General features: G+C 45.8%; 1 protein-coding gene across 1 annotated transcript; it reads left to right on the top strand.

Annotated features, from left to right (window-relative positions):
* The first annotated feature begins 7226 nt into the window (after positions 1-7226).
* Positions 7227-10697, top strand: ELL3 (elongation factor for RNA polymerase II 3). Its single transcript, XM_037834120.1, has 11 exons — positions 7227-7446; positions 7659-7694; positions 8057-8169; positions 8280-8481; positions 8572-8651; positions 8796-8871; positions 9052-9223; positions 9306-9348; positions 9550-9721; positions 9935-9979; positions 10065-10697. The coding sequence occupies exons 1-11, from the start codon at positions 7315-7317 to the stop codon at positions 10173-10175; spliced, it is 1182 nt and encodes a 393-aa protein (XP_037690048.1). The 5' UTR covers positions 7227-7314; the 3' UTR covers positions 10176-10697.
* The last annotated feature ends 883 nt before the right edge of the window (positions 10698-11580 follow it).

Below are 11580 nucleotides of genomic sequence, written 5' to 3' on the forward strand. Positions count from 1 at the left end.
TCTCTCAGCTCCTGTGCATTCTTCAAAGTGTCCCTCATGGCTGCAGCTGTTCTGGGGTCCTTCTGTCTGAGCCCTTATAAGGCTCCAGTGATTTAATTAAGACCCATGCTGAATGGGTGGGGCCATACCTCCATGGAAATAATCTAATTAAAATCATTACCCACAGTTGGGTGGGTCACTCTCCATGGAAACAACCTAATCCAAAGATTCCAACTTCATCAACACTAATATGTCTGCCCCCACAAGACTGCATCAAAGAACATGGCATTTTGGGGGGCATAACACATCCAAACTGGCACAGGCTCCAAGAGGCATATGTCTAAGAAATAAATGGAAACCAATAAAACTGATAAATTATCTGATTGTATTAAAATATATTGAGAGGATTGATTTATACTTTTGGAAGAGAATGTAAGAATGAATTGGTAGTAAGACCATAGATAATTAAGTAAACAAACAAAAATAGTGATAGTCATTAATTCCAGGGGGGAAAATACAAGAAAGGAAATGTGAACATAGTACACAAAATGGAATAACTTGTAAGTAATATTTACATACTCGTAATAATGTAAACACTTGATGTTGATCTAATAAAAATAACATTACTATATTAGGAAGGTGGAGGAAGAGGAAGTACATGTGCACTTGTGGGGAGGATGAGAGAGTTAAACTCTCATTTTTTTAAAAAAATAGAAGTCAGTAGCCAATATCTGAAACTGAAAAATCTAGAAATAGATGATATTGAGAAAGTACAATAATCACAAAAGATACAGCTAAAAGAGTTGTAGTCATCTTTAAGCAGCAGGAAGAGGAGTAGGAAAAGGGCTACTGTTTTTCATTTTAAGTCTTATGTAGAACTTGTATGTACATATGTAACTTCCATAAAACAAAATAAATAAATAAAAACCCAACCATAAGAATGAAAAATAGCCAAGGAGGAGAGAGTAGAGTGAGATGGGGTCTAAGTACTGATCTCTTAGGAACCTTCATTTATATGTCACTAGCTGTCAGAGAAGCATCCCCTTTCCTCTGTCCCCTACTCCTGGTGAGCAATAAATTTGAATTGAGAGAAGAAAGTTGATAGAAAGAAAGAGAAGAATCTTCAGAAGCAGCTCTAGAGACAAGGATGCCCAGGATAGAGACTTCACACTGGGAGTAGGTTCAAAGTTCTGGGAGACTCAGAGCTGGCTGAGGTCTCCATTCTTGAGCTACCAAAAATGGACCAAGAAATTCCTGAGGAGGGTATCGAAGGCACTTTTCCGCTTCACCTTGGGCTTCCCCTGGATGGGGTGATGACATCGCTTTCCTAAACATTCAGGTGTTCCTGAATGACTCCCTGCCCCCACCAAGCACCTCCTTCGTGGCCTATCTGTTTCTGTGAAGATATCATGAGCAAAGCTGTCGTCTCAGAGGAGCTCCTTTTCTAAGATATCACTGCTTCTTCCTTGGTTCAGTTGAGTTGCATTTGCATTATTCAGACATTATAAATTCTACCTCTTCTCCTCTCCTTTGAGAGAAGCCAGGGGAAAGGGCAAACTCTTCCCAATTCCCATTCTTTCTTCTGTTACCCCACTCCCTCCAGCCCTCTCCCTGCTAACCAGGACCTTCAGTTGCATAGCTCTGCCAACCTTTCTCCGGTATCAGCCTATTTATCTGTTCCCTTCAAGTTTTCCCTTTCTAGTTCTTCCTGAGCCCTTTGGGCAAGAGTAAAGCAGCAAAAAGCTAACATATAGTAGGGTCTGGGATACCCCCTGCTACCCAGCTGGAAATATGCATTGCCGCACTCCTGCCAATCCCAAGACAGTCTCAAGCTCTTACATTGGGGTCATCTATTAAAGCATGGCCTCAATCAATTCAGCAGTATCAGGAACCTGGGGGAACATGTGGCTCCCAGTAAAGTGAGTTCTTTCAGTGCAAAGTGACACCCCAGAAATTTCATCACACATAAGTATATGGGGTTGGGGAAATTCTAAGCTACCCTGAGGCAGGGAATCACATCCAGTCTTTCTAGCCCTGTGGATCTCTTTAATCCTGAGGGAAAATGGAATTTTATTTAGCTTTTCCCTAACTTGGGATACCGTCTTTCAAACTGTTATCCCTCTCCAGCTCAGTCCATATAATTCTCTCACCTGCTACAAGGCTGCAAGTCCAGCAGACCCTAGTGAGAAAGTAAGAAACATCCCCATTTCCGATGGACATGATCTCCAGCTCCCACATATGTGATAATGAGGTGGCTGAGGGGGAAGGGATGAGAAAGCCCAAAACAACAACTGCATAGAAACAGGGTCACATGCACATCCGGATGATGCCTCGTTTCCCCTACTACCATATTCCTAATACAGAACCTGCCCTGCTGTGGCAGAACATGGGCTGCTGATGTGGAATGACCTTGTGAGTATGGACTCCAGAGCCAAGTGGCTGACTTCAAATCCTGGTCAGACCACTCACTGGGGTTCTTAAACCATTTTGTATGCCATGGACCCCTTTGTAAGTCTAGTGAAGCCAATACATCTCTTCTCAGAATAGTATTTTTAAATGTGTAAAATAAAATACATGGGATCATAAAGAAAGCAGATAATAATGAAATAAAATTATCAAAATATTAATAGATTAATATATATTAATATATAAGTGCATGTTTATCAATGCTTTAGGTTAAAAGATCTAGCAGAAAATCTAATAATGACTGTAATTACAAAGGGGTGATGAATGTAAATGATATTTAGAGATATCTCTAACAATTGTAATACAAAATGAAGACACCTCATTTCTATTAGTGACAAAATTCACAGGTACTACCAGGATCAGTGGTTTGTTACTCTCATTCGTAATCCAAGGAAATGCTAAATTTCTGTTAGAAGTGAATGAAAATAAAGATTTTTGTTTTCCCCTCCCAAGTTCACAGAACCTCTGAATGCTATGGTTCATAGACGCAGGTTTAGAACCTCTGCTTTGGGACCTTGGGTAGGCCACTTAGCTTCCCTAAGCCTCGGTTTTCTCATCAGCCCTTAGTGTTCAACACATTCCTTGCTCACTACTCTTGGTTACTTCTAGGTAATTATTTTATACCATTTTCTCTTCCTCAACTCCCATCACTCCTCACTCATCCTCACTCTCAGCTGCTTCCAACTTCACTGAGAAAATTGAAGCAACCAGAAGAGAACTTACAGATCCCACCATATCTACATACCTTCCACATCTGCATCCACCTTCTCTGCTCTTGGCCTGTTAACACAGATGAATTGTCCATATTCTTACTATTCTAGTTTGTGAATGCTGCCTTTTCACAAAACACCAGAAATGGATCGGCTTTTATAAAAGGGGTTTATTTGGTTACACAGTTACAGTCTTACGGCCATAAAGTGTCCAAGGTAATGCATCAACAATTGGGTACCTTCACTGGGGGATGGCCAATGGCATCCACAAAACCTCTGTTAGCTGGGAAGGCACGTGGCTGGTGTCTCCTTGCTCCCAGGTTGCATTTCAAATGGTGTAGTCCAAAATGTCTGCATCAGCTTCCAACAGCAGCCTTCAAAATGTCCCTCTTGGCTGTAGCAAGCTCGGTCCTTCTGTCTGAGCTTATATAGTGCTCCAGTAAACCAATAAAGGCCCACGCAGAATGGGCAGGGCCACACCTCCATGGAAACCATCCAACCAGAGTCATCATCCACAGCTGGGTGGGGTGCATCTCCATAGAAACAACCCAATCCAAACGTTCCAACCTAATCAACACCAATATGACTGCCCCGACAAGACTGCACCAAAGAACATGGCTTTTTCTGGGGACACAATACATACAAGCCGGCACACTTACCTAGGGTTAATCCTGAATAGATCACCTCCCTTCTAGACTACTCAAGGCCACCACTCCAGCAATCCTTCCCTCTCTCCTATATTATCAAAATTTGGGGAATTTCCCCAAATAATTTTCACCAGCATATATACAAACATGCCACTATTTCTCCCATCTTAAAACCTTCTCTGATTCTATTTCCTTTGTCAAATAACTCCCTATTTTTTTGCTTCTGTTTTTAACAAACTCAAGTTTTTTATATTCTCTGTATATTCCTTTCTACCATTCTCTTTAAACCCACTCTGATCAGGCTTTCATTCCCACCGTTTCGCCAAAACTGCTCTTGTTACCCACCCAGTGAGCCTATATTGCTAAATCCAATGTTCACCTTTTTTTTTTAGTGACAGCTTTATTGAGATATAGTCCACATACCATATGCAATTCACCCATTTGAAGTGTATGATTCACTGGTTTTTGGTATGTTCACAGATATGTGCAGTCATCACCACCTCTGTTTTAGAACATTTTCATCACAATGGTCAATTCTAAATCTGCATTTTACTGGACCTATTAACAGCATATGACCCAACTTACCACTCCTTTCTCTTTGAAACACATTATTCAGTTGGCTTTCAGGACATCACATGCTCTTGGTTTTCTTCCTTCCTCACCGATCATCCCCCTCTCAGTTGGCTTTGCTTCTTCCTTCTGATCTCTTTCTGGAGTTTGGTGTGCCCCCACAGCATAATCCTTTAGGCTCTTCTCTATCTTCCTTGGTGATCTCATCCAGTCTCATGGCTTTAAATATCATCCATATGCCTAAGACTACCAAATTACATCTCCAACCCAGACATCTTTCACCATCTCCAAACTTGTATGTACTTCCCCAAATGGATCCTAATAGGCAACTGAAAATGTTCAAAACTAAACTCCCAAGCTTTTCCTCAACCCTGCTCTACTCATAGTCTTCTCTACCTTAGCTGGTGGCAATTTCATCCTGCTAATTATTCTGGCCCCAAATCCCTGAGTCATCCCTGTTGCCTTTTCTCTCTCACACATTACATTCAATCCATTAGGAAATCCCGTTGGCTGTACCCTCACTATATCAGGAAACCCCTCACTTCTCCCCACCTCCTCTGCTACCCCCTGGTCCAAGCTGCCACTGTCTCTAGATTGGATCATCATAATAGCCTCTTAATAGGTCATACGGCTTTTATTCTTTTTCCCCTGCAGTCTATTTTCCACATAGTAACCAGGACGATCCTTTAAAAGTAGAAGTGACTTCATATTAGTTCTCTGCTTAAAACCCTGCAATGACTCGCCATTTCACCCCAAGTAAAAGCCAAAGTCCTTGCAATGGCCCACAAGGCCCTCCATGACTCACCCCTCTTCCCTACCATCTGACTTCAACTCTTATTACTCTCCCTGTCACTCTCTTTTCTCCCGCTACTTTGGCCTCAACTTTTCCTCAAACACTCCAGGTACACTTCTGACCTAGGGAATGTGCACTTGCTGTTTCCTTCAGGAGTACAGCTTAGCCAACTCCCCTACCTCCTTTAGAGTGTTGCTCAAACTTCATCTTCCCCAGGAGGCCTTCTCTGATCTCCTTTCTTAATCTGCAGTCAACCCTCTCCTCCCCACTTCCGTACTTCCAAACCCTCTTAACCTGCTCTGTTTTTTCTTTTTTCTATAGCACTTATCATCTTCTAACATACACTATAATATTCTTTATATTTATTCCTGTTTCTTTATAGCCTGTCTCGCACCCTCTAGAATGAAGCTCCCCTAAAGCAAAACCCTGTTCATTGACATATCTCAAGGATCTAGTACAGTGCCTGGCACAGAGTAAGTGCTCAGTAAATAATTGTTGAATAAATGAAAAATGAAGATAATACCTACTCTAAAAAGCTATGGTAGGAATTAAATGAGATAACATATAAAGCTCTAGAAACACAATGGACACACAACAACTATTAGATCCCTACCTCCCTACTGCCTTCCCCAAATATCTTCTCCAGCTATCTGGCCTCATAGTTCTGCTTCCTCCCACCATGCCTGCAATTTTCACATTAGACTCTCTCCTTTAAATTAAAATCCAAGAAAATCCTAGATAAGGCCACAGGTGTCACTAGAAGAAAAGGACCTGGGAGTTTACCCATTAATATATATTTATCAGATTAGCAAATTATTGTGCAGAGAAGCAGAGAGTTCTGAAGAGATGGGCAGGTAAATGTTTTAGTTGTTGGAATTGGATTTAAAAATCAATTTTATTGAGGTATAATTTACATAGAATAAAATATTCACATTTGAAGTGTCAGTTTGATGAGTTTTGATCAATTATGTAGGTAATTTGATTTGGAATGGAGGGCATCTCGGTCACCTGGGATTGTGCAGGTCCAGAGATTTAGTAGAGGGACTCTGTTTAGGAAGAAGAGGACAACATCAAGGCTCTTGAGAAACAACCAAATAGGGACAAGTGGAGACAACAAGACCTCCCTGAGATTGGGGTCTAACTCCATGGGATTCTAGACCTCCGGAATACCTGAAAACTTCACGGCACCCCCCGGGCCCTTCTGATGGAGTAGGTCAGCTCCCTTTTTTAAGAGCTTCACGTCTGCCTGGGGCAGAAGTGAGAGCTGGGACTGAAGTTCTCCCTCCTACTCTGCAACTCTCCGGCCACCGTTCTCGGCCCCACCCCAGCCCACCGGTTGGGGGCGCTCCAGCCCGTGACAGTCAAACTTCAGCCCTGCCACAACACCACCTGCCCGAAAGCCTCTCTAGGCTTGGTCAGAACCCGCTCCCGGTCCTCCGCAGCACCGCGGAGGGTGAGGAGTGCGATGGGTGGGGAACAAACACTCTAGGCCAGGTATTGGCTTCAGGAATCCCCGGAGCTCGCGGCCTTAACTCGGGGCCCGCCATCCTCCGGTCCCTGGGAGCTCATGACCTCCGAGGCGCGATCGGCTGAGCCCGCCCAGCATCCGGGCCCTCCCTCCCAGCCCCTCTGAGGCTGAACCCCTCAAGGGGTTGCAAGTTCAGCTTCACTCAGAAACCGCAAGTCCAAGTTCGAGAAAGACTGGGGATTCTGGGTGAGGGGTCCGACACTGGCAGCAGACTCCTCTCTCCCCGTAACTGGGATAGCGCCATGGAAAGCCCAATGCGGTGTGTGTGTGTGTGTGTGTGTAGTGCGAAGCACTGCCGGAAAGCCCAATGCGGTGTGTGTGTGTGTGTGTGTGTGTGTGTGTGTGTGTGTGTGTGTGTGTGTGTGTGTGTGTGTGTGTGTGTGTGTGTGTGTGTGTGTGTGTGTGTGTGTGTGTGTGTGTGTGTGTGTGTGTGTGTGTGTGTAGTGCGAAGCACCGCCCACGCGGCTGGAAAACCACGGGGGTGGAGCCAAGGGCGGGGTCCTGGTGGAGGGTGGGGCAGACCTAGCCTACCCGGCGTGCCAGTCAAGCCTTGCACGCCGGAGTTGGAGGTGGTGGCCCTCGCCTGTGGCCCCTGCACTTCTTGCGCTCGACCCCGCCACCATGGACGGACCCCAGGATCCTCTGAGTGGGAAGCTCCGGCTCTGCTTCTCCCCCGCTGCCCGGACCAGCCTCCTCCTGCTCAGGCTCAATCACACGGTTCTGCGTGCGCTGCAAGAGTGTGAGCGGCAACAGGTGCGGTCCCTTCTTCTCCAGTCCTTACCCCTCGGGCCCTTGGGCCTTCGGGCCCCAGCTGGCGACCCTGGCGAAGAAATCTGGGGAGGGGGAGCGGCATCCGCAGGCCCCAGCCTCCCCACCTCTCCAAGCGAAGCCAGCTAGGCAGGTGCCCCCGGGTCCCAGGCGGCGGATCCTGGGGACACCGCTTCAGACGCGTGCTCTCCCAGCAGGTACGGCCGGTGATCGCCTTCCAAGGCAACCGCGGGGTAAGTGCGGGCCGGGGGTGTATAAAGGAGGTGGGTGACTCTCAGTCAGGGGGTCGGGGGAGGTGCAGTCAGGGGCGGCGGCTGCGAACGGTTGTAGTCTGAGGAAGTTCCGAGAATTGAACCCCGAGTAGGGCGAGGAGGCTGCTGGGGTTGTGGTCTCAGGGGGTTGTGGTTGAGGGGACTTTGACGTCTCAGCCTCCTGGGGAACTCAGGCCCAGCTGCACCTGGTGTGCTAACGAGCCCCGTGGGACCCATCTTCCGTCCTAGGCTGGCTCAGGGAGGAGTGGCGCTGGCAGGGGGACGAGAGGAAGGGGGAGGGGTTGGTTGGCTTCATGAGGCTTACGGTCTCCTTCTACCCCCAGTATCTGAGGCTCCCAGGCCCTGGCTGGTCCTGCCTCTTCTCCTTCATAGTGTCCCAGTGTGGCCAGGAAGGGTCTGGAGGTGGCTTGGACCTTCTGTGCCAACCTTTTGGCAGGTAAGTGGGAGCAGGTAGCAGATAAATGGTTTGTGGAAAGTGGAGGAGGTTGTTGAGAAGGGTTTGAAAGTTCTCCACTTTCCTGACTTTTTTCCACTAACCCTTTCCAGATCTGGGCCTAACTGCCTCCACTGCCTGGGCCCACTCAGGGAGCGCCTCACCATTTGGGCAGCCATGGATTCTATCCCAACCCCATCTTCAGTTCAGGATCACAACCCAACCGAAGAAGCTAGAGAGCCAAGGAATTGGCAGAACACAGGAGACTATTCTGAGGAAGATGCAATATCACAGTCACAGGTGGCACTAGAAGAGGTGAGGCTAGAAAGTGTGAGGAGTCGGGGATAAGGTAGGGCAAAGCCTAAAGCCCAGGAAGCCAAGTGCTTCTGCTACTTTTCCCACCAGGTGCCAGATCAGCTGGCAAGCAACCAAGGACAGTCACTCCCAGGATCCTCCAGGGAACATATGGCACAGTGGGAAGCGAGGTACTTAGGGCAGGGTGGGGCTAACCTGGGAGGCCCTGGTGTTTGTTCTTTTCTAATCTCCACCCTAAAATGCTGTAATGAGATCTAGCCTTACTCCTCCTGCATTGGTCTCCATCTCTCACATCCCCTCTTCTCATACCCTAGGAACCAGGCCCATCTTCCTAACAGAGAGCCTGATCAGCGACTGCCTTCCAGTGCCAGCCAGAAACATCTGGACAAGGTAAGTGGTAATGGCAAGAGCTTTTCAGAGAACTTTGTTCCGTCAGGCTGAGATTTAAAAATTGAGAGCCTGCATTTTGAGGCTTCCAAAACTCATTATATGGGATTTTTGAGTGGGAGAAAGGCAAAATAGAAGGATTTTGGCTCACTGTTTGTATGACTCAGACCTTTTCCCCAACAGAAACGTTCAGCACCTGCAGCCACTACAGAACTGAAAAAAAAGAGGCTCAGAGCTCTGCCATTAGCTCAAAGTCCCCTACAAGGGCTGCCTAGTCAGGACCCACAAGATTGGGAACAAGATGAAGATGAAGACATGGGCCCCAGGCTGGAGCACAGTCCCTCAGTTCAAGCAGGTGAATTAATGAGAGGAGGGTAATACTGCCACAGTGGAAAAAAGACCTATAATCACTTTGTTTTTCCTTGGTTCCTTCCTAGATTCTGAATCATCAAGCCCTGAGGAGGTACCAGACTACATCCTGTGAGTCCCCTGCCATTTCCAATTTTATCAAGCCTTGTCCATATGATGCCCTAGTTCTCCTACCCTTACCCCTTCTATTAAGATAAACTTCTTCTGTGTATGGTGAGGGGTGTGTACGTGTGTGTGTGTGTGTGTGTGTGTGTGTGTGTGTGGAGTTTTGGAGGGCAATGAAATTGAAGGGGATAATTCCATCCTTGACAGGCAATACAGGGCCATCCACACTGTAGAGCAGCAACATGCTTATGAGCAGGACTTTGAGACAGATTACACTGAATACCGTATCCTGCATGCCCGTGTTGGGGCTGCAAGCCAAAGATTCATAGAACTGGGAGGCGAGATCAAGAGAGTTCAGCGAGGAACTCCCGAACACAAGGTAAGGACTAAACCCAGGCTGGCTTTCCAGCTCTATTGTCCATTAACTCCCTGCTAACTGCCCATAAGCTTGTATTTGTTTAGTGACCAAGCAAACCCATTTTGAAAGAAAATTAGTCTGTGTCATTTGGTTCAATGAGAAATTACTTCTTTCCCTTGAGAACTGGTACTTATTTCTCAGCATTAAACTCAATGCTAGCACTTTCTGTTTCAGGTGCTGGAAGAAAAGATAGTCCAGGAATATAAAAAATTCAAGAAGGTAAGACAAAGTCTGTGGGTGGTAGCAAGGTAGAAATGAGGAGTTTTATTTTTATTTTTGACATAGATGCTCTTTTTCTCTGCAGCGGTACCCAGGTTACAGGGAAGAAAAGCATCGCTGTGAGTACCTGCATCAGAAATTGTCCCATATTAAAGGTCTCATCCTGGAGTTTGAGGAAAAGAATAGAGGCAGCTAACACAGTCACAGGGCTCTTGACCCTCTGCCCAGTGAGATATGAACAAAATAGCCATGAATTAAATAGGGTGCAACTGTTTGCTCTTCTTATTGCTGACCCCTTGAGTCCATGGTGACAAGCAGGTTTGATTTCCATTGTTGCTATATTGTAATTTTAGGGTGCAGGCACAGGGCCAACACTCCATAGCTGGGCCCAGGAGACTAGATGTAGCATAGGCTTGACTTCACCTTTAGTTCAGCCAAATTATTTTCACATCCTGAGAAATGACACCATTTCCAGGACAAGACACCTTGAGGACATTAGACAAACTAAATAAGGGAATTTAGCCTGATAGCCTCTCAAGAAAATGATGATGAGAACTTTTGGTAACAGAGCTAAAGGAACTTACAACACACCTGGATGTAACAGGCACTATTATCTTACTGAAAGAAAGGGGCTTGAGTGTTACCCATGTACTGAAAGAGAATTCCTTTACAAACATGGCTAAAAAAAATTAAAATTGTTTCTGTGTTCTTTTTGCAAGTTTATATGCTGTTCTTAAATCAACCAAGACTGATTCTTACCCCTGGCTGCACATCTGAACCACTTATGGGGCTCTCTAAAATAAATTAGATCCTGGCCCAGGACTTATGAATATGAATCTCCCAGGTTATGATTTAGGCATCCTGACTTTTTCAAAGCAGATCCTAATATACATTTTGCTGAAGCTCTACCAAATCCACCTTGTAATTGACTATTAAGAGATTAACTGAGGACAGGATTTGGCTTTACCCAGAAAAAGTAAGAGGGAAATGGTTCAATTCATTTGAACAAAGAGAGATCACTCCAGTCCTATCCTTTTCATTCCTTATTGTTGCAGAAGAAAGTAGATGCTTCACTTACAAGCAGGAATGTTACTGCCTTTCCCAGTTCCATTGGAGAGGGAAGTTAATAGGCCACCCCCTGGTATTTGGGAGAGAGAGCTGAACCCAGTGGTGTCAGCGATTCCTGCAACAGTTTGGATGAAACCCCATCCTGATGCCACACCCATGCAGGGCATTTCTGGGCAGAGAACAGTCCCTGGAAGGTATGCAGTAAGCTCAGATGCATGGCAAGGATTAAAAGCAACCTATCCTCAGGAGCATGGGCAGGGCCAGAAACAGCCCAACCAGAAAGGCCCCTCACCTTTCTAATCACCAGGCTTGGGCAATAAACATGTAAGGATATAGCGATGAAAAATTTGGGAAAGATTCACAGCTAATAGCTTCTGACCTAGTTAGTAGGTTTAGAGCCACAATGACCAATATGGTAAGGTCATTAGCCCTACTTGTGACTTTTTACATTTAAATTAACAAAAATTAAAAATGTACATCCTAGCCATATTTCAAATGCTCAATAGCATTGGATGGCACAGATTACAGAATAT

This window comes from Choloepus didactylus, chromosome 4 (genome assembly GCF_015220235.1).
Source record: "Choloepus didactylus isolate mChoDid1 chromosome 4, mChoDid1.pri, whole genome shotgun sequence".
Lineage (NCBI taxonomy): Eukaryota > Metazoa > Chordata > Mammalia > Pilosa > Megalonychidae > Choloepus > Choloepus didactylus.

What these genes read in the sequence shown, in the direction of transcription:
- ELL3 (XM_037834120.1), top strand. Translation starts at nt 7,315, where the DNA reads ATGGACGGACCCCAGGATCCTCTGAGTGGGAAGCTCCGGCTCTGCTTC. An exon ending in CCTTCCAAGGCAACCGCGGG is followed by an intron (nt 7,695 to 8,056) that starts GTAAGTGCGGGC and finishes TTCTACCCCCAG; the next exon opens with TATCTGAGGCTCCCAGGCCC. An exon ending in ATGGCACAGTGGGAAGCGAG is followed by an intron (nt 8,652 to 8,795) that starts GTACTTAGGGCA and finishes CTCATACCCTAG; the next exon opens with GAACCAGGCCCATCTTCCTA.